This window comes from Papio anubis, chromosome 10, assembly GCF_008728515.1.
Source record: "Papio anubis isolate 15944 chromosome 10, Panubis1.0, whole genome shotgun sequence".
Taxonomy (NCBI): Eukaryota; Metazoa; Chordata; class Mammalia; order Primates; family Cercopithecidae; genus Papio; species Papio anubis.
This window is the reverse complement of record NC_044985.1, coordinates 102,476,111-102,494,603: the sequence shown is the minus strand read 5'-3', so window position 1 is coordinate 102,494,603 and position 18,493 is coordinate 102,476,111. Positions and strand designations below refer to the sequence as shown.

Here is an 18,493-nt window from a genome sequence, read left to right as displayed (position 1 = left end):
CCCCCTCAACTCAACAGGGGAGGAATTTGTTGTTCCTTTTCATCTCAGATAAGGCAAAGCTGTAATGAGGTTTCACTCTGGCAGAAGACTGCATTTAAATTCCATTGAAGATCTATAATCTTGCCCCACATAAAATAAAAGAAGGTTGGGTGCAGTGGCTCATGCCTGTAATCCTAACTCTTTACAAATTGAGATAGGAAGATTGCTTGAGGCCAGACGTTTGAGACAAGCCTGGGCAACATGGTGAGACCCTGTCTCTAAAAAAATTTTTTTTAATTTAATTAATTAAAAAAGAAATAGAGGCCAGGCACAATGGCTCACGCCTGTAATCCCAGCACTTTAGGAGGCCAAGGTGGGCGGATCATGAGGTTGGGAGATTGAGACCATCCTGGCTAACATGGTGAAATCCCGTCTCTACTAAAAATTACAAAAAATTAGCCGGGTGTGGTGGTGGGCACCTGTAGTCCCAGCTTCTAGGGAGGCTGAGGCAGGAGAATGGCATGAACCCAGGAGGTAGAGCTTGCAGTGAGCTGAGATTGCACCATTGCACTCCAGTCTGGGCAATACAGCAAGACTCCATCTCAAAAAAAAAGAAATAGAAAAGAAGTCCAACTCCTCTCCAACTCTCTTCCCTCCTCCGGCCTACTGACTTAGTCACAATGAGTAGGCACCACCTCTATCATCTGCTCCTAATCACTGAACCAACTCCACCAGCTCTCACCATTCTGATAGCTTTAGACTGAAAGCTATGTAGACAACACCTAGAATGTGAACATTGCATCTGACAGGAAATAAGTGGAATAGATGGCATGCAAGAGGACCAGTATCTATCTCTGGTATCTTCCAATTACCTTTTCATTGTAATAAAGCATAGCCTGGCTCGAACTGGAGTTACCATTCTCAGGTTTGGCAAACTTTATAACACCCTCCCAGAATAAGACCCTGCAGTAGAAAAGCAAGGCTGCCTGGCCCAGCTCCGGCATTGATATGGTTTGGATTTGTGTCCCCATCCAAATCTCATGTTGAATTGTAATCCCCAATGTTGGAGGAGGGGCCTGGTAGGAGGTGACTGGATCGGGGGCAGGACTTCCCCCTTGCTGTTCTCATGACAGTGAGTGAATTTTCACGAGATCTGGCTGTTTAAAAGTATGTAGCACTGGCTGGGCATGGTGGCTCAAGCCTATGATCCCAGCACTTTAGGAGGCTGAAGCAGGCGGATCACTTGATGTTGGGAGTTCGATACCAGCTTGACCAACATGGAGAAACCCCGTCTCTACTAAAAATACAAAATTAGCTGGGCATGGTGGTGCATGCTTGTAATCCCAGCTACTTGGGAGGCTGAGGCAGGAGAATCACTAGAAACCAGGAAGCGGAGGTTGTGGTAAGCTGAGATCGCACCATTGCACTCCAGACTGGACAAGAGCAAAACTCTGTCTCGGGTGGGAGCGGTGGCTCATGCCTATAATCCCAGCACTTTGGGAGGCCAAGGCAGGCGAGTCACAAGGTCAGGAGATCGAGACCATCCTGACTAACACAGTGAAACCCTGTCTCTCCTAAAAAATGCAAAAAAATTAGCTGGTTGTGGTGGCGGGCACCTGTAATCCCAGCTACTTGGGAGGCTGAGGCAGGAGAACGGCACGAACCTGGGAGGTGTAGAATGCAGTGAGCCGAGATCACGCCACTGCACTCCAGCCTGGGCGACAGAGCAAGACTCCGTCTCAAAAAAAAAAAAAAAAAAAAACTCTGTCTCAAAAAAAAAAACAGTGTGTAGCACCTTTCCCTTCTCTCTCTTCCTCCTGATCTGCCATGTAAGACATGCCTGTTTCCCCTTTGCTTTCCATCACGATAGTAAGTTTCCTGAGGCTTCCGCAGCCATCCTTCCTGTACAGGTTATGGAGCTGTGAGCCAACTAAACTTCTTTTCTTTATAAATTACCCAGTCTCAGGCAGTTCTGTATAGCAATGCGAGAACAGACTAACATAGCCATTAATTCAGTAACTGCAAAGTCCCGACTCAGCTCTGGAAAAGGATTTTGGAAAAAGGAACAGAGGTAGAGGGAGACAGATTTCTAATGTAAAAGCCATCTCCCTTTCAATATTCATTACCTTAAAGCAGGGACTGATGGTTGAGGGCCAGCGCACAGGGTCCTTGAGAATGAGGCTGACCAGCTGAAAGATGCTTGTAGCATAGAAGGGAGGAGTGCCTACTGCCAGTTCATACAGTATGCAGCCAACAGACCAGAGGTCAGCTGTGTGGTCGTATGGTCGCTCCTCCACCAGCTCTGGAGACATATAGAGTGGTGTGCCTTTGATGGACGTCAGCACCATTGTGTTGGTGCTCATAGCTCGGGCAAATCTGCGAAGATAACGGGATGGATATGGAAAGAGAAAAGATATTCTAAACCTGGTCACTACTACCTAACATAGAGATATTCCAAACCGGAGCAGCGGGAGCACCTTTGATTAGGTTCCAGAAGACCCAGCAGAAGTCCCAATCTCCAGCTCTGGTTCTAAAATGAGGCGCAAATAAATCAAGAGTACGGTCTAAGATTCCCTGTGGGGCCGGACGCAGTGGAGTAATCCTAGCACTTTGGGAGGCCGAGGTGGGCAGATCACCTGAGGTCAGGAGTTTGAGACCAGCCTCACCAACATGGAGAAACCCCGTCTCTACTAAAAACACAAAATTAGCCAGGCGTGGTGGCACACGCCTGTAATCCCAGCTACTCTGGAGGTTGAGGCAGTCGAATTGCTTGAACCCGGGAGGCAGAGGTTGCGGTGAGCGGAGATCATGCCATTGCACTCCAGCCTGGGTAACAAGAGTGAAACGCCTTCAAAAAAAATTAAAAAAAAAAAAAAAAAGATACCCTGTGGAACTGGAAGCATAGATGGATGCTAGAATCTTTACCCAAAGTCACAGAGCTTGATGCCACCACCCTTGGCAAGGAGGATGTTCTGAGGTTTCATATCTCGGTGTAGGATGCGGTGGGAATGCAGATAGTACAGGGCTGATACCAACTGAGCAGCAATGGCCTGAACCTAGAGGTTAAAGAGGCGAGAGAAAGAAAAAAAAGGTTAGAAGCAGCAGCTGGCTGACAAATCCAAAAACTTCTCCTAATATTACTGCTAATCTTTTCTTCCTTCCCTTTCTCGCAGAGCTTCACACTATTCCTTTCTTAGTTATTGTTCCCCTTGTTTAATCCCTCTTTCATTTGCTCATTCATTCATTCAAGAAAAATTTATTGAATCTCATTTACTATCTGCTTGACCATGGGCAAACTAAGGTGACAATCTATACACTGACACCATCTACCCTGGTGGATTATTGTAAGGATTGAGTTAAAGCATGCAAAATAATACTCAGAATGGTGCCTGGCACATAGTAAATATTCAATACACATTACCTGTTATTAAATAAAACAAAATGCCTTTTTTCAAGAAAAGTAGTCAGACAAACAATCAAGACAGATAAAACAAATATGGTGATTAGGCATGGTGGCTCACGCCTGTAATCCCAGCACTTTGGGAGGCTGAGGCGGGCAGATCGCCTGAGGCCAGGAGTTCGAGACCAGCCTGGCCAGCATGGTAAAACCCCATCTCTACTAAAAGTACAAAATTAGCTGGGCATGGTGGCACATGCTATAATCCCGGCTACTGGGGAGGCTAAGGCATGATAATTGCTTGAACCTAGGAGGCGGAGGTTGTTGTGAGCCAAGATCGTGCCACTGCACTCCAGCCTGGGCAACAAAGCAAGACTCCATCTCAAAAAATAAAATTCAATTAAAAATAAAATAATAAAAAAAAGATTACTTACAAATAGTGGTGAGTGCTTAGAAGGAAAGGGAATGCTGCAATAATGAATCCCAAGGGGGGCCTACTTGCTTGAGTACAGAGAAACCCCTAGAATAAATGTGGCTGGAGGATATGTGTAACAAAATCCCACTGCTAACCACTATGTCCTGGTGCCAAATCCTGACTCACCACAACCTTTATTCTTACTGCCCTCTTTCTGGTACCATTTCACTGGTCCTTCTTCCCTAAAGGTATCTAATAACAACAATGTTAATAGCAACTATTCAAACACATTACATGACTTATCACTCTTCACCATAGACTTATCAGGCAAACATGATTATTATCTTCATTTTACAAATGAGGAAACTAAGCACAAAGAAATTAAAGTAACTTGTCCAAGCAGACCCAGCTAGGAAGGTGCAGAGCCAAGCTTCCTACTCAGATATTTTGGCTCTAATGTTTATATAATTTACTCCCACACCACACTGCCTCTATATACCTAGACTCTTATATTCTTCTCAGAAGTCTGAGAAGAAATGGAGACTCTCAGTGTCCTTAGCTTGCTCTACCAGTTCCTAACCTGGAGAGAGGTTGGTGGTGGGAAGTTGAAGGCAGGAAGCATACCTGGTCTTCGGGAAGTTTTCCATCATCTTCTAGAATCTGAAAGAGCTCTCCCTCAGCATAGTCTGTCACCACCACCACCTACAGAGAGAAGGCAGTGGCACTGATGGCTCCAGATTCATGTATTCTGAGGTTGGGAAATTCCTGGAACCCTTGTGCTTGGGGAGACAGGGCCCAAAACTGTCAAAGCACACCTCTTTGTCAGTTTCAAAGCTGTCAAGCATATGCACAATGTTGGGATGCCGCAGACCCCGCATTATTTCAATCTCTCGTTGCAAATTCCTCAGCTCCTTCTCTGAGCGCCCCAATTTTGGGATGAACTTCAGGGCCACGACCTGTCAGTGGTAAGGTGAAAAGTTAATGCCTAATCACACTACTGAAAAGAGCCAGAATTTCAGACTTAATCTCAGAGCTCCAGAAGTCAGCCTTTAGAGTGTTTGAATAACTCTTATTATTTCTGTCAGTCTCCCGCTTCCATTTTCTCCATGGTACCCTGGCCTTATCCAGGCTTTCCCCACTCCTCATCTTTTTTGCATGGGCAAAACATCTCACCTTCTAGGAGAAGTGTTCTGATTTGACCAAAGCAGTCAAGATGAGATTTAGGGGAAAGGAAAGGAAAAAAAATTAAGAGGAAATAATAGAGTTCAAGTGGTTTACCTCTTACTACATGGTGTGCTAGAGACTAATAATAATAATATTTGTTGTTTACTAAGAGCCAGGCACTGTACTAACTGATTTAATGTGACAACATACTTAATCTCAAACGCCATCAATCAGTTGCTGTTCTTATCCCCATTCTAGAGATGAGGAAATTGAGACATAGAGAAGTTAAGTAATTTGTCCATAATTCTAGGGTTAGAAAGCGGTGGAGATGGAATTTATACCCAAATAATACAACTTCAGAGCTTATACTCCATAAGAAGTATGAGAGAGTCAATGCCTTAGGAATATAAACTGGTATACATACATCCCTTCTAGACCCATTTTCCACTGGAGTTGGGGGTACCAAATCCCACCCAAAAGGTATCCCTCTTTGTACAATACCTGAGCACTGTATTTTCTTCGACCCTTGTACACCCTCCCAAAAGAGCCTTCTCCAATCATCTCCAACACGTGGTACTTTTCCATGACAGAGGTTTCAGAATCTCTTAGAAGGAAAAAGGTAGAGACGGTGAAGAGCTATAGATCCAGGGACAATTCCACAACATCTGGGAGGCCTAGTTGGGGCATGGGAAAGGAAAAATGTTAGCCACCTTGCCTTTTCTCTTTTTCACAAAGACCAAGCCTCAAAAAACATGGGAGGGTAGAATGATGCAAAGATGATGCGATCTTGGAACAAACACAGCATCTCTTTGTAGTTCCTCTCCACTTTCAGCCTCCTGTCCCCAACCCGGCCCCATGCCCACCTGACACCTGGTCCCCCTTCTCCCTCACCCAGCTTGGCCCACTCGACCCTGCTCTCTTAACCTAGCATCGCCCACCCAACCCTGCTCCTCCGAGTCTCCCCCAAGTTCCTGCCACTCCCAGATTCCTCAGCACCTGCTCTCAGACCCCCTGGCCCATGCGCTTCGCAAGCCAGGGACCCTCTCTCATCCCCAGCCTAGGAGATCCAAGCTCCTCAGGCCCAGGGACGGATTCCCTGGCCTTTAGCCCCATATCTTCTGGCTGCCTGCATACGTTGCCTGACTTACAATTCTTCTCCACCCGCCCCTCTCGCCGGTCTCTTGTGGCTCCCTTTCTAACAATTTTACTCGCTAGAACTGGTGAGAAGTTCAGAGGACAAAGGCGCTCAGAGGTGTGGGAGGAACGGCGGACCACACATGGGCACTTCCTGGGACGCATCCGAACTGCCTCTGGGCCATCAGGCCCGGCTAAGGACCCGGAGTCTGCGGTTGCCTAGAAACGACGCTAGCTGCCCACCCCTCTTAGTTTTCCGCCTCCGACTTCCCTAAGGGCATTTCCGGTTCCGGCTGCGGGCCGGTGAAGACATGGCGGCGTCTGCGTCTGCAGCTGCAGGGGAGGAGGACTGGTAACTTCGGGGGCATGGGCTTTGGCTGACAGTCTGGATCTAGTCCAGAGGCCTAGCAGCTGTCGCAGACGGTCCGTACGGCGGGCGTGTGGGGTGGAGCGAAGGATGAGGGATGGCAGAGATGCTGACATCTCCTCTGGGAGATCTTCTAGACTGGGGAACGGGAGGGTGGAGGGGCGCTGATCTGAGTGAGAAGAGACCGGGTCTGCGCCCGCCAGACCAGTTCAGGCCTCGCCTTATCCGGTTCGATTCCCTTTCCTCCAGCTTCACGCTATCCCTTTGTATGCTCCTCAAATGAATTTTCTCAGGGGCTTTGGGGGATGCCTGCCCGTCAGACCTCCCCATCTCCCTTTCGCCTCTCAGAACTAGTGCCCTCCAGTTCGGTACCCCTTTCTCCTTGGATCAGCGTTTTTCCGCCGACGCTTTCCTCAACCTTCTCTCTCCCACACAGCACTAGTGAGGACTATTGTCTGAATAAAGCTTTACACCTCACATAAAGTCCCTCTAGTCCTTCTCTCAAGCATTCTTAACTAAAGACTAGAACATGGAAGGACTCTGGGATTTGGAAGTAGGATCAATGTGGGTTAACTCCGCATTTTATTAGCTGTGTGATGCTGACCAGGCCATCTAGCTTCTGTGAGTCAGTGTCCTCAGCTGTAAAAACAAAGTGGGTGTGGTATTTACCTCAGAATAGTTGAGAGGATCACGATGGATTTGTAATATACTTAAGTCTGTTTTTTTGTTTTGTTTTGTTTTGTTTTTTGAGACAGAGTCTCACTGTCGCCCACGCTGGAGTGCGGTGGTGCGATTATGGCTCACTGCAGCCTCAACCTCCCCAGGCTCAGGTGATCCTCCTGCCTCAGCCTTCCAAGTAGCTGAGGCTACAGGTGTGTGCCACCAAGCCCAGCTAATTTTGTATTTTTTGTAGAGACCGAGTTTTGCCATGTTGGCCAGGCCAGTCTTGAACCCCTGGGTTCAAGTGATCCTCCCACCTCAGCCTCCCAAGGTGCTGGAATTACAGGCGTGAGCCACCACACCCGGCCTCCTTTTCATTAATAACTGAGGTGCAGGCACCTGGGAAGATTAGATGAGCCCCAAAGAAGTAAAGTGATTTGCCAAAAGGTGGAAAATTGCGACTAGAAATCCACATCTATCTGATTCCACACCTTAGATTCTTTATACTAGGACATTCTTCAGTCCCCTCTCCCCCATTTTGTTGTCACCACCTTACCAGCATCCCATCCAGGACCCACATAACTAGGGTAGGCAAAGTATTGAAGGGCCACTTGCCTGAGGCTACACCTCAGTGTTACATTGGTTCAGGGAGCCCTGCTAGTACTGGCCTTTATTAAGACTATCTAGACTACTGGTTTTCAAAGTGTTCAGGGAAACTTTTTCTTTTCTTTTTTTAAGAGACGGAGTCTTACTTTGTCACCCAGGCTGGAGTACAGTGGCAAGATCATGGCTCATTACAGCCTCAACCTCCTGGGCTCCAGCGATTCTTCTGCCTCAGCCTCCCAAGTAGCTGGGACCACTGTGTCCAGCTAATTTTTTATTTTCTGTAGAGATAGTCTCGCTTTGTTGCCCAGGCTGGTCTCGAACTCCTGGCCTCAAGTGATCCTCCCACCTCAGCCTCCCAAAGTGCTGGGATAACTTATAGTTGACCTGTTCAGGGGAACTTTTAAGATTCAGGGGAGACACCTTGAGCCATGGAGAGAACAACAGTGAGTGCAGCAGCCTGTAGTGCTGTGAGACTCCCATCCCATGTCAGCCAAAACTACACTATTTTCTGTGAGGTGTAAAGCTTTGTATTTTATATTTTGAAGTTTCTGCCTAAGACTTAACAACAACTGACATAAGTCGTGCTGGAGCAGCCTTACTCTTAGAATGAAGAGAGAGCAGTATGAGAAAGGAAAGTATGCATTTTTCCATGTATCACCTGGTAGAGCTGTAGACACAAACTGATCACTCAGCTTCAATTTCAATACAACTACTGTTTCTATGCTTAAGCATGTGTGTCCTCTGATTTACATCGGAACATGGATGCTAACCTCAACAGGCTGATCTAGATCAACCAGACAGCCAGGGTCATAAATACATCCAGAGTACTCTACTACCTCCCTCCTTCCCTCTTCCTTCTAAGGGAAAAGGTTATATACAGACAGGAAGAAAAAGAGGATGTAGACTAGCTACTATAGCCCAGATACTATTAGGTACTTTATATAAACAAATCACCTTTTATCCTCATAGTAACCCTAGAGAGTAGGTGTTATCATCTATATGTGATAGACAGGATAACTTAAGCCTACAGAGAGGTCACTTCCCAGATCGCATAGCTTGTAAGTGATTGGTACCTGTTACTAACTCCGAGGCTGCTGGCTCTTCCATAACAACACAGCCTTTACACCACCCTAGACCTGTTGTGTTGAGGTTGCTATCTCCTTTAAGAAGGCTTAGGGTGACTGGTGTTAAAAGTGTATGTAGACAGTAGCCAAGGCACTGGGATCCACACTGGACATTGATGTAGGGAAAGGCTGGAGTAATATTGGTAACGTTAATGCTAGTAAATGGGTGCCATACCTCTAGACCAGAAAGTCAGCCACTAAGGGGAATGAAACTTAAACAGGGAGTCAGGAAACCCGACTCTGGGCCTAGTTCTACCTATGTTAAGCCTTGGTTAGTCATTTTATTTTTCTGGAATCCACTTCTTCATCTCTTGGCAGAAATAATGCTTAAAATTCTGATTTTTGTGCCTCCTATTTGGCCAGTTGAAAACTTAAGGTAACATTTTCCTTGTTTTTAAGGAGTTTAGCAGGAAAATGCATTCTGGTAGATTGCCATTTTTCTACAAAGCCCGCGTTTATTGGCCTTAGCAGACTTCCACAGGGAGAGTTGTAATGGTGAGTCAGTCTACTCCTGTCTCTCTAGGGTCCTTCCCTCTGAAGTTGAAGTGTTGGAGTCCATCTATCTGGATGAACTACAGGTGATTAAAGGAAATGGCAGGTATGTATTCAACCAGCGGTGGGCAGGAGTCCCCCTAGTAATGAGGAGAGGTTCTATGCCGAATCTGGGTCTTAAGACAGTGTAAGCCTTGATTCAGAGATAATATTTCTCTTGTGTAGACAAAAGCTATTCCTTTAATCCTACCCCAAAAGAAAGAGTCCAGTGTGTACTTTCTTTGCCCACTTTACTGTCTCAACCCCATCCTCCCCAGCCCCCAAGTCCTTACACAGTCACATCTGCGTTTCTACTTGATCCACCTGCAGAACTTCACCGTGGGAGATCTACATCACTTTGCATCCTGCCACTGCAGAGGACCAGGATTCACAGTATGTCTGCTTCACTCTGGTGCTTCAGGTCCCAGCAGAGGTGAAGCCCCTACTCTGTGGCAGCAAAGGGAGGAAGGGGAGAGTCCCTGGGGTGGATCACTTCAGCAGTAACTTGTTATTTGCCCCCACTAGTATCCCCATGAGGTGCCACAGATCTCTATCCGAAATCCCCGAGGACTTTCAGATGAACAGATCCACACGTAAGTTGAACCTGTCAAACAGGGAAAGCTCAGTTACAGCTTTGCCCAGTGACGGAAATGGGCAGGCCTAATATGTGGTTTGCCCTCTTCCTCCAGGATCTTACAAGCGCTGGGCCATGTGGCCAAGGCCGGGCTGGGCGCAGCGATGCTCTATGAACTCATTGAGGTAAGAGGTGCGCTAGTCTGGGATATGTTCTTTCCTTCGAGCTAGAGCAGTTTCTAGCTGTAAAAGGGAAACCATGGGCCTAGAATCTTAAATAGATCTGGAATCATTAAGTAAGACCTAAATTAACCCAGAGAAATGAGACTCTTCTATTTGAGAAACTTCCCGAAAGACACTGCTTAGTGAAACAACCCACATGAAGCAACACCTGGAGCTCCAATATACACGGAAAACTTCTGCTGTTTGAGATTAAAAATATAAAATTAAGTACAGTCTTATTTTCCTCTAGTTTATTTTTTATTTTTATTTTATTTATTTATTTATTTTTTGAGTCTTAGTCTGTCATCCAGGCTGGAGTGCAGTGGTGTGATCTCAGCTCACTGCAACCTCTGCCTCCCAGGTTCAAGTGATTCTCCTGCCTCAGCCTCCCAAATAGCTAGGATTACAGGCATGTACCACCACACCCAGCTAATTTTGTATTTTTAGTAGAGATGGGGTTTCTCCTTGTTGGCCAGGCTAGTCTTGAACTCCTGACTTCAGATAATCCACCTGCCTTGGCCACCCAAAGTGCTGGGATTATAGGCATGAGCCACCATGCCCAGCCTCTCCTAGTTTAAATTTTTAAGAAAAATGTTCAGAATAGAATGAAGGTGGGTGGCCGAGAGTCAAAGAGAGTGGGTTTGATAGGCCACTGTAGCAGTCCTAGGTCAGGCCTCCACAATGCAGCCTTGGACTTTGTGGAATTCCAGAGTACACTATTAGCTGTTCAAATAACAATTCAAATGCATAGTTCACAGCCCAACTCAATGCCTTATGAATTTTCTGTCCATTCGGGTTGTCCATGCTTTGACATGCTTTCTGAAAGCTGACTTAGAACAAACTCATTGCCCCATGGGGGAATGATACTGAAGGGGACTAATCAAGAAAGGCCTCCCAGAAGATGAGTTTTAATTGAACATTTTTTTCTCTCAAGGTGTATTATTTTCATCTCCAAGATATATTAAAAGTGACTTAATGAAAGGAAAAACAATTAGGTTGAATTTTGAAACCAGGAAGATCAAATTTTGGGGGAGGGGCAGAGACGTGGAGAAGGATTGATTCCCAGCAGAGGGAGCATCACCAAGACAGAAATGCATAAACACAAGGTAACAAACTGGCCTGGTAGGAGCCAAGTCCAGCCAGTCACTCCTAGGAGTAGTAGACAGGCCTTGCTCACCATTCTTCCCCCTAACCCCCTGTTTAATCAGTGTCTTCTCTCCTCAGAAAGGGAAGGAAATTCTCACAGATAACAACATCCCTCATGGCCAGTGTGTCATCTGCCTCTATGGTTTCCAGGTGGGTTTCTCTCTTGGGACCTGGCATTCTGCTTGGGACCAAGATGAGGGCTGTGAGAGAGCTCTGACTTAGTGCCCTACATCTGCCTTCCCTCTAGGAGAAGGAGGCCTTTACCAAAACACCCTGTTACCACTACTTCCACTGCCACTGCCTTGCTCGGTACATCCAGCACATGGAGCAAGAGCTGAAGGCACAAGGACAGGAGCAGGAACAGGAACGGCAGCATGCTGCAACCAAACAGGTAGACCTTACCAGACCTGCACGCTCATCTGACACCCTTAGGCACAGCCTTTCACAACCTTTCCATCCCTCCACTCCAGTGGCTCTTCACCTTTTTAGGGTCATAGAGAACCTTGAGATTAATGAACTCTTACCTCTGTCCAGAAAAAAGGGCATCCTTTTATTTTTTATTTTTTATTTTTTATGTATTTTTTTTTTGAGATGGGGTGTCACTCTGCCACCCAGGCTGGAGTGCAGTAGTGCAATCTCAGCTCACTGCAACCTCCACCTCCTGGGTTCAAGCCCTCGGCTCACTGCAATCTCTGCCTCCTGGGTTCAAGCAATCCTCCTGCGTCAGCCTCCTGAGTAGCTGGGATTATAGGCATGAGCCACCATGCCCAGCTAATTTTTATATTTTCAGTAGAGATGGGGTTTCACCATGTTGGCCAGGCTGGTCTCAAACTCATGACCTCAAGTGATCTGCCTGCCGTGGCCTCCCAAAGTGCTGGGGTTACAGGCGCGAGCCACCGTGCCTGGCCAGGGCATCCTTCTATACACTTACATATTGCATGCAGTTTCAGGGGGTTCCCAGATCTCTAGTTAGACAACCCGTGCTCTGTCCCAACTCACTGCTGAACTAGTGTCCCTGTGCCCTTTAGTCCCAGCCCTCTGCAGATTAGGTTGGCTGATGGGTCAGCACCAGGGGACATCCTGGGCTGTGACACAGGCATATGATTTTTCCTCTTTTTTAGAAGGAAGTCGGTGTGCAGTGTCCAGTGTGCAGAGAGCCCCTCGTTTATGATCTTGCCTCGCTGAAAGCAGCCCCTGAACCCCAACAGCCCATGGTAAGGGGTCTTTCTTCCAGTCTGAGCCAGGAGTAATGGCATTTTCTAAAGAGTAAGGAATGGCATCTTGTCTGTGTCAAATGGGATCTCTGAAATTGGGCTTGAACTGCCTAGGACCTCTCTGCAAAGCCACATCCCCCACTAGTGGGAGCCTAAGACTCTGGGAGCCCAGACCTGAGGGGCAAAACCAATGCAGATCTCCTGAGGCAGCCTCGGAGGAGTAGGGATTTGAGTCTGCCTTCTGCTGTTCATTATTTCCTCTCTGCCATTCTTCCTTCCAGGAGCTGTACCAGCCCAGTGCAGAGAGCTTGCGCCAGCAAGAAGAACGCAAGCGGCTCTACCAGAGGCAGCAGGAACGGGGGGGAATCATTGACCTTGAGGCTGAGCGAAACCGTTACTTCATCAGCCTTCAGCAGGTGAGGGAAGGGTTTCCCAGTCGTCCCGTAATGCCACCAGCCTTCCTACAAACCCCAATCGGCCATGGCCCCAGAGTGAGCTTTGTTCTAACCACGGAGATGATAGGCTGATCATGGTCAGCCCAGATAGTAGGAGAGGGGCCTGTAGTTCCCTGCCTCGAGGAGCTGCATCTCCCTCACTGCATCTTGTCACTTCTTTCTAGCCTCCTACCCCTGCGGAACCTGAGTCAGCTGTAGATGTCTCCAAAGGATCCCAACCACCCAGCACCCTTGCAGCAGAACTGTCCACCTTATCAGCTGTCCAGTCCACCTTGCCAACTCCTCTGCCTGTGGCAACCCAGTACATGTGTGAGAAGATTCCAGGGGCTGGGTCAAATCAGCAAAGGTTGGGCGAAACCCAGAAAGCTATGCTAGATCCCCCCAAGCCCAGTCGAGGTCCCTGGCGACAGCCCGAACGGAGGCACCCAAAGGGAGGGGAGTGCCACGCCCCTAAAGGTACCCGTGACACCCAGGAACTGCCATCTCCTGAGGGGCCCCTCAAGGAGCCCATGGACCTAAAGCCAGAACCCCATAGCCAAGGAGTTGAAGGTCCTCCACAAGAGAAGGGGCCTGGCAGCTGGCAGGGCCCCCCATCCCGCAGGACTCGGGACTGTGTTCGCTGGGAGCGCTCTAAAGGCCGGACACCGGGTTCTTCCTACCCCCGCCTGCCTCGGGGCCAGGGAGCATACCGGCCTGGTACTCGGAGGGAGCCCCTGGGCCTGGAATCTGAGGATGGTTCCTAGCAGGACATGTGGGGGACAGGGAATTGGGGATGGGAGGGGGGCAATAAAGGTATTTGGCCTTGTTTGGCTTTCTTTGCTCAGCAGCACCTAGCCTGTGAGGAATGGCTCTTTTTCTCAATTCCTAGTAAGATTGGGGTGTGGCAGAGCAGTCCCCAACTTCACTCTGAAGTCTATTCTCCAAAGAGCTGGGTAGAGGGTCTGACATCTCAGCAGCTAGTATAGTGGGTTTCAGGGAAAACTAGTGGGATGTCAGCATGTAAGCAGAGTCCTTAGGACCCACCATTAACAACCCATTGTGTACACATCCACGCCTGTCCATTATTTATATACATAGAATGCCTTTAGGTAGAGGAATTTAGTTTCCCGTTTTGTGTCTCATCTCTTTATTTTAGGCTGTGCCCCATCATTTGTGTGTCTGGTTGCCTGGCTGATCCCTATAAGCACCTGTGTGTTGGGGTCCGCGTGTTTCCTAAACAAAGGAATGAACACACAAGACAACACAAGACAAGACAGACATGGCGGCCGCCTCGAATGGCGCACTCTGCTTTATTTTATACAGTCGTTTGTGGAATGTTGCCAAGTCACAAGACACATTGTTGTTTTTCTGACCTTTCCCTGACTTTCTGGATTTTCAAGATGTTTACACATAAACAAGCCCCCACCACCCTGCTTCGTTTGCAAGAGCAGGACTTATTGGGAACACCTTGCTTCGTTTGCAAGAGCAGGACTTATCGGGAACGTCTCATTTGCGAGCACGTAGTCCTCTACACCTGTGATTGCAGCCCCTGTCTTACTCAAGTACCAATTCAGTGATAAAGGGAGATGAGAGCAGAGTAGTGTGGCAGATGTTTATTGAACTAAAGGAGGAGAGCTGAGCTGAGCCCAGCCTGATCACCTCCTCAGAGACTCAGCATTGTGAATTGCCCCCACAGGGTCATTTTTATACAGCATGAAGTAGCCCTGCACCTGGGCAGGACTGATCTGGGTTGTAGCTTGAAGGACACGTTCTGCAAAGTCCTCAGCTAAGGAAGGTGCCTGCCCTGGATAGAACCTCTGGAACATCTGGGACAGCTGCCAGTGTGAGCAGTAGCCCACATACTCCTTCAGGTCCACTCGCCCGGGGCGTATCAGGGCGGGGTCCAGCCTGAGAGAAGATAGGGAAAGCAGAGTCACAGGCAGTGGTCACACTAGTACCCAACAGAGATGGCTCCTCGACCTCCTGTTCCTCCCAAGGCACTAGGGGAGTGGGTGGGCTCTTGCCTCAGTCTCAGGATGCTTGGCTCCTTCCTACCTGTCAACGTGGTTGGTGGTCATGAACACAATGCGGGCCTCAGTGGAAGCCACACCATCCAAGGCATTGAGCAGTCCACTGAAGGTGAGGCGACCTAGGCCTTGGTACTTGACTGGGTCTGGAGGAAGGCAAAGATAAGGAAGCATGAGTAGTCATAGCCCAGCATAAAATCAGCATGCCCCACTATGTTCCCCTACTTATCCATGCGTCTCATGGGCTCTTGTCACTAACCCAGGCATCCTCCACCAGCCCTCTGGATTTCTGTTTTCTTCCCCTGTTCCACAGTTACTCACTCCCCTTCCTCCAGAACCCCTCACTTACTCTCCACAGCCAAGTCTCGACTGAGAAAAGCAGCATCCACATCCTCCAGGAGCACCAGGCTCTGCTGCGGGGCCACGCTCAGCAGGTGGTTGAGCCGGTCATCAGAGAGGCTAGAGTCCGTGAGGCTCAGCAGGCAGATGCTGTGCTCCAGTTCCCCAGCCAGGGCTGTGCTATGGAGGATGGGATGGCAGGAAGTAGCAGGCAACCTGGAAATGCTTCCTCAGGCCCAGCTACTCTCCTCACAGTCTGGGGACATGTGTCTCAGAGGCCTGATTTCTACCTCACACCCTAATGTTCCACACATTTCATGTTTATCCTGGTCCCCGGTCCCCAGTTCCCAGATTCATTTCCCTTTCCAACCCCATCAGCCCAGCGTTTCCAAAAAGGCTTCATTTTGCCAAGTTAAGAGAAATTTTGAATACTCACATAAAACTGCTCTTTCCGCAACCAGGGGGCCCATAAAGCAGGTAGCCACGTCTGTAGGGAATGCCTAGGGATAGAGCCAGGATGATCATGTCTTTTGCCCCATATATCCATGTTCATTCCCAGCCCTGGCCCCTGGAAGCCTGATAATCTTGGTACAGAAGTAAATCATTCTCATACACAACTTTTCATTCCTCTTAATCTCTGGGAATTGGACTAGAGCTTTATATCACCTCATCTGGCCAGAGACCAACCTGTCCCCTCTAAAAATGTCAAAAACAGCACAGCCGAGACCCCAGCTGCTTCTCACCTCTGTCAGTGTACCACTTGGGGTTATCGATGAATTCCTGGACATCTCTGACAATTCGGTCAGCCAGACCCTGTTGCAGAACCACAGAATTCAGTGGTCGCCGGCGGCGTGGATAGCCAAAGGGACGCCATTCAGAGCCCACAGCTGTGTACATCACGGTCTTCCCTTCCTCCTGCTGCAAGGCTAGCTCTCGAGCTGGGAAGGAGAAGAGATAAAGCCAGTAATTCTCTTCACCATGGCTGATTCTTCAGTTAGGTGGAGCTGAGCCAAACAGCTTCCTTCTGGCCCCCTGTTCCCATGGGCTCACCACAGCCTGCTTATTCCACCTCTCCAAACTGCTCATCTGATGTCAAATGTCCCCATCCCTGCAATGTCCCGAGAAAGCCTGCCTGTGCCATCCCACACCTTCCTCCAGGATGTTGAAGAAAACCTTTCGGTCAGTGCCCAGGGCCGTGAAGGTGACAGATTCCCAAGGAGTTCCCGTCTGCAAGTCTATCATCTGCATCTCTCGACTTCGTTCTACCCGGATCCATTTCCCCCGATACCTGAATAAGAACGATCAAAAAAGAGTGAGTGAATGGGTCAAACCCAGCTTCCATCATTCTTTTCTACTCGCACAGCCCTCCCTAGCTCCCAACTTTACCAGATAAAGTGGTTTCCAGGGCTGGGGACAAATTCAAACTTAGTGGAAATGCGGCCGCTCTCATGCTGAAGGTACGAAGTCTCGACACTGAGGTGCTGAGTACGGGTACTGTGGCGGGTGAGCCAGCTAAGCAACCAGGCATAGCTCCTGTCTCGAGCAGGGACTTCCAGTGTGATCATGTAATGGCGCCGGAATGCCACCAGGCCCAGTTGGGCACCCTTCCGGGCCAAGGCCAGGGCTGTGCCCACACCCACCAGCCCAAATCCAGCCCCAAAGTAGGGATTGTCCTTCAGGGCCAGAATAAAGTCTGAAAGTGGCATCTTGAAAGGGAAACACCAAACCTTACAGGCCCTGGGATGTTACAAAAACCTAGGGGTGGGGAACAGTGGAGAAGGGACAAAGCACAAGATTACTTTAGAAACTGGACCTCCCCAGCCCTGCCCACAGGTCAGCACTACTGTGTGGGTCAATATCCTCCTTTTGTGGGGTAAGGGTAGTGTTGGAATGCAAGGGTGGAGACTCCAGGCCCCTCATCCCATTTTGCCCTTCATTAGTCTACTTATACCTGTTTCCTACCAGAGGACCATGTCTGGAGATGCCTTAAACCAAAAAGAGCTATATAAACTGGCTTCCATCCATCAGGATAATGGATGGACAAGATTTTTGTCGTCCCTGGGACCAGCTTTGATAAAAAGGGGCTCACTGGCTGCAGTCAGCAAGGGAGAAGCATCCATTGACTTGTCAGTAACCCTATGCCTTGTTATGAGTAATGTCCTTCAAATATCCTCACCCTTACATCCCCAATATCTAATGTCCTGTTTATACCTTTATTACCTCCCACCTAAACTGTCTTTAAAATCATAGTTCTTGAAATGGCATTTTAAAAGGTCTTCACCTCCGGCTTCACGGAACAGCTACAAAAGGGTCCAGATCTTTCATCATAGGGATAAGCTCCAATTCCGTATCTCTCTCTGCTCCAGCACCTTCAATGACTGGCTCCCAACAGACCCCTGAACTGGGTACAAACTCAGCCTGGTACTCAAGGCCCTCTACAAAAGGCGCCCACCTACCTTTCATGCATTAGCTCCCAACACTACCTGTTCAGTAAATATGCAAATACACAACAAATATGTTCAACAAGTAAGCAACCTCCCAACTCCTTGTTCATGCAGTTCTCTTGGCTCGGAATGCCCGTTCTTTTCTCTCTCATTCTCCCCAACTGAAAATCTGCCCATCTGCTACTTTCTCCACGGATCGTCACATTGTAGACAATAAGATCCTGAGGGATAAGCGCGAAGTTGTTTCTAGTACACCTCTCCTCCAATCCTGAACCCCGGCCACTTTGCCCTGCCCCTGGCATGCAGGGAGATGAGCTGACAGCAGAGACCTCGGCTGAGCCTCAGAATTGGTATCCAGAATTCCAAAACACCTATGCATGGAAGGCCACAGACAAAGCTCTCCCGCCTCCGGCCCCTCCGCGACACTCAGGAACCTCGCCCACACCCCAGCTCGCGCCTCCAGCCACATGCTTTGGGGTAATCCGTCGCTCAGCCTTCTCACCGATACGACTCTCTGGCCCTCTGTGTCGATGGTTTCACCGCGCCTGCACTTTGGGGAAGCTGCGCTCGGCCCCGCCCCGGGTCCTTTCATCGACTTCCCGCCACACCCACCAAGAAGCCCACGCCACTCTATCCCAGAGCTCTCGATGGTGCTTCTCCGGCTTCAGGGCTGGAGTTGGGGTGGAGGGCGGGAAAAACCAGAGAGAGAAAACATAG

General features: G+C 48.7%; 3 protein-coding genes across 18 annotated transcripts in view; 1 reads left to right on the top strand and 2 right to left on the bottom strand.

Moving 5' to 3' along the window:
• Nucleotides 1–6,347, bottom strand: part of STK36 (serine/threonine kinase 36) — a 31,305-nt gene extending 24,958 nt beyond the window's left edge. For 2 of the 10 annotated variants that reach the window (XM_031651532.1, XM_031651539.1), the window contains exons 1-6: nucleotides 6,104–6,290; nucleotides 5,457–5,629; nucleotides 4,607–4,747; nucleotides 4,416–4,493; nucleotides 2,905–3,035; nucleotides 2,106–2,355 (exon numbers count right to left, since the gene is read on the bottom strand). In XM_031651532.1, coding sequence (XP_031507392.1) covers nucleotides 2,106–2,355; nucleotides 2,905–3,035; nucleotides 4,416–4,493; nucleotides 4,607–4,747; nucleotides 5,457–5,540 — 684 coding nt within the window. In that variant the 5' untranslated portion in view covers nucleotides 5,541–5,629; nucleotides 6,104–6,290. Of the gene's footprint in view, nucleotides 1–2,105; nucleotides 2,356–2,904; nucleotides 3,036–4,415; nucleotides 4,494–4,606; nucleotides 4,748–5,456; nucleotides 5,630–5,665; nucleotides 5,742–5,951; nucleotides 6,054–6,103; nucleotides 6,291–6,332 lie in introns of those variants that run through there. The other 8 variants (XM_031651538.1, XM_031651536.1, XM_031651533.1 and 5 more) reach the window with 8 other exon arrangements.
• Nucleotides 6,313–13,813, top strand: RNF25 (ring finger protein 25). Its single transcript, XM_003907960.4, has 10 exons — nucleotides 6,313–6,441; nucleotides 9,370–9,444; nucleotides 9,708–9,810; nucleotides 9,903–9,970; nucleotides 10,067–10,136; nucleotides 11,397–11,468; nucleotides 11,566–11,709; nucleotides 12,440–12,532; nucleotides 12,814–12,948; nucleotides 13,152–13,813. Exons 1-10 carry the CDS (start codon nucleotides 6,401–6,403, stop codon nucleotides 13,728–13,730), a joined length of 1,380 nt encoding a protein of 459 aa, XP_003908009.1. The 5' UTR covers nucleotides 6,313–6,400; the 3' UTR covers nucleotides 13,731–13,813.
• Nucleotides 13,814–14,564: 751 nt separating this feature from the next.
• On the bottom strand, nucleotides 14,565–18,361 carry LOC101026133 (mitochondrial chaperone BCS1). 7 transcript variants are annotated; one of them, XM_009183072.1, is made up of 8 exons: nucleotides 18,279–18,361; nucleotides 16,719–17,087; nucleotides 16,481–16,620; nucleotides 16,076–16,270; nucleotides 15,769–15,832; nucleotides 15,343–15,512; nucleotides 15,022–15,139; nucleotides 14,565–14,874 (listed from the first exon to the last, which is right to left on the bottom strand). In XM_009183072.1, exons 2-8 carry the CDS (start codon nucleotides 17,036–17,038, stop codon nucleotides 14,622–14,624), a joined length of 1,260 nt encoding a protein of 419 aa, XP_009181336.1. In that variant the 5' UTR covers nucleotides 17,039–17,087; nucleotides 18,279–18,361; the 3' UTR covers nucleotides 14,565–14,621. The 7 variants fall into 7 exon arrangements, with proteins under 7 accessions (XP_009181336.1, XP_009181335.1, XP_009181337.1 ...); XM_009183071.3 differs by lacking the exon at nucleotides 18,279–18,361 and adding an exon at nucleotides 17,614–18,272; XM_009183073.3 differs by lacking the exon at nucleotides 18,279–18,361 and adding an exon at nucleotides 18,106–18,272.
• Between the last annotated feature and the right edge of the window lie 132 nt (nucleotides 18,362–18,493).

What these genes read in the sequence shown, in the direction of transcription:
- RNF25 (XM_003907960.4), top strand. Translation starts at nt 6,401, where the DNA reads ATGGCGGCGTCTGCGTCTGCAGCTGCAGGGGAGGAGGACTG. An exon ending in GTGATTAAAGGAAATGGCAG is followed by an intron (nt 9,445 to 9,707) that starts GTATGTATTCAA and finishes ATCCACCTGCAG; the next exon opens with AACTTCACCGTGGGAGATCT. An exon ending in TCAGATGAACAGATCCACAC is followed by an intron (nt 9,971 to 10,066) that starts GTAAGTTGAACC and finishes CTCTTCCTCCAG; the next exon opens with GATCTTACAAGCGCTGGGCC.
- LOC101026133 (XM_009183072.1), bottom strand. Translation starts at nt 17,038, where the DNA reads ATGCCACTTTCAGACTTTATTCTGGCCCTGAAGGACAATCCCTACTTT. An exon ending in TGCGGAAAGAGCAGTTTTAT is followed by an intron (nt 15,513 to 15,768) that starts GTGAGTATTCAA and finishes CATCCTCCATAG; the next exon opens with CACAGCCCTGGCTGGGGAAC. An exon ending in ACCACCAACCACGTTGACAG is followed by an intron (nt 14,875 to 15,021) that starts GTAGGAAGGAGC and finishes ATCTTCTCTCAG; the next exon opens with GCTGGACCCCGCCCTGATAC.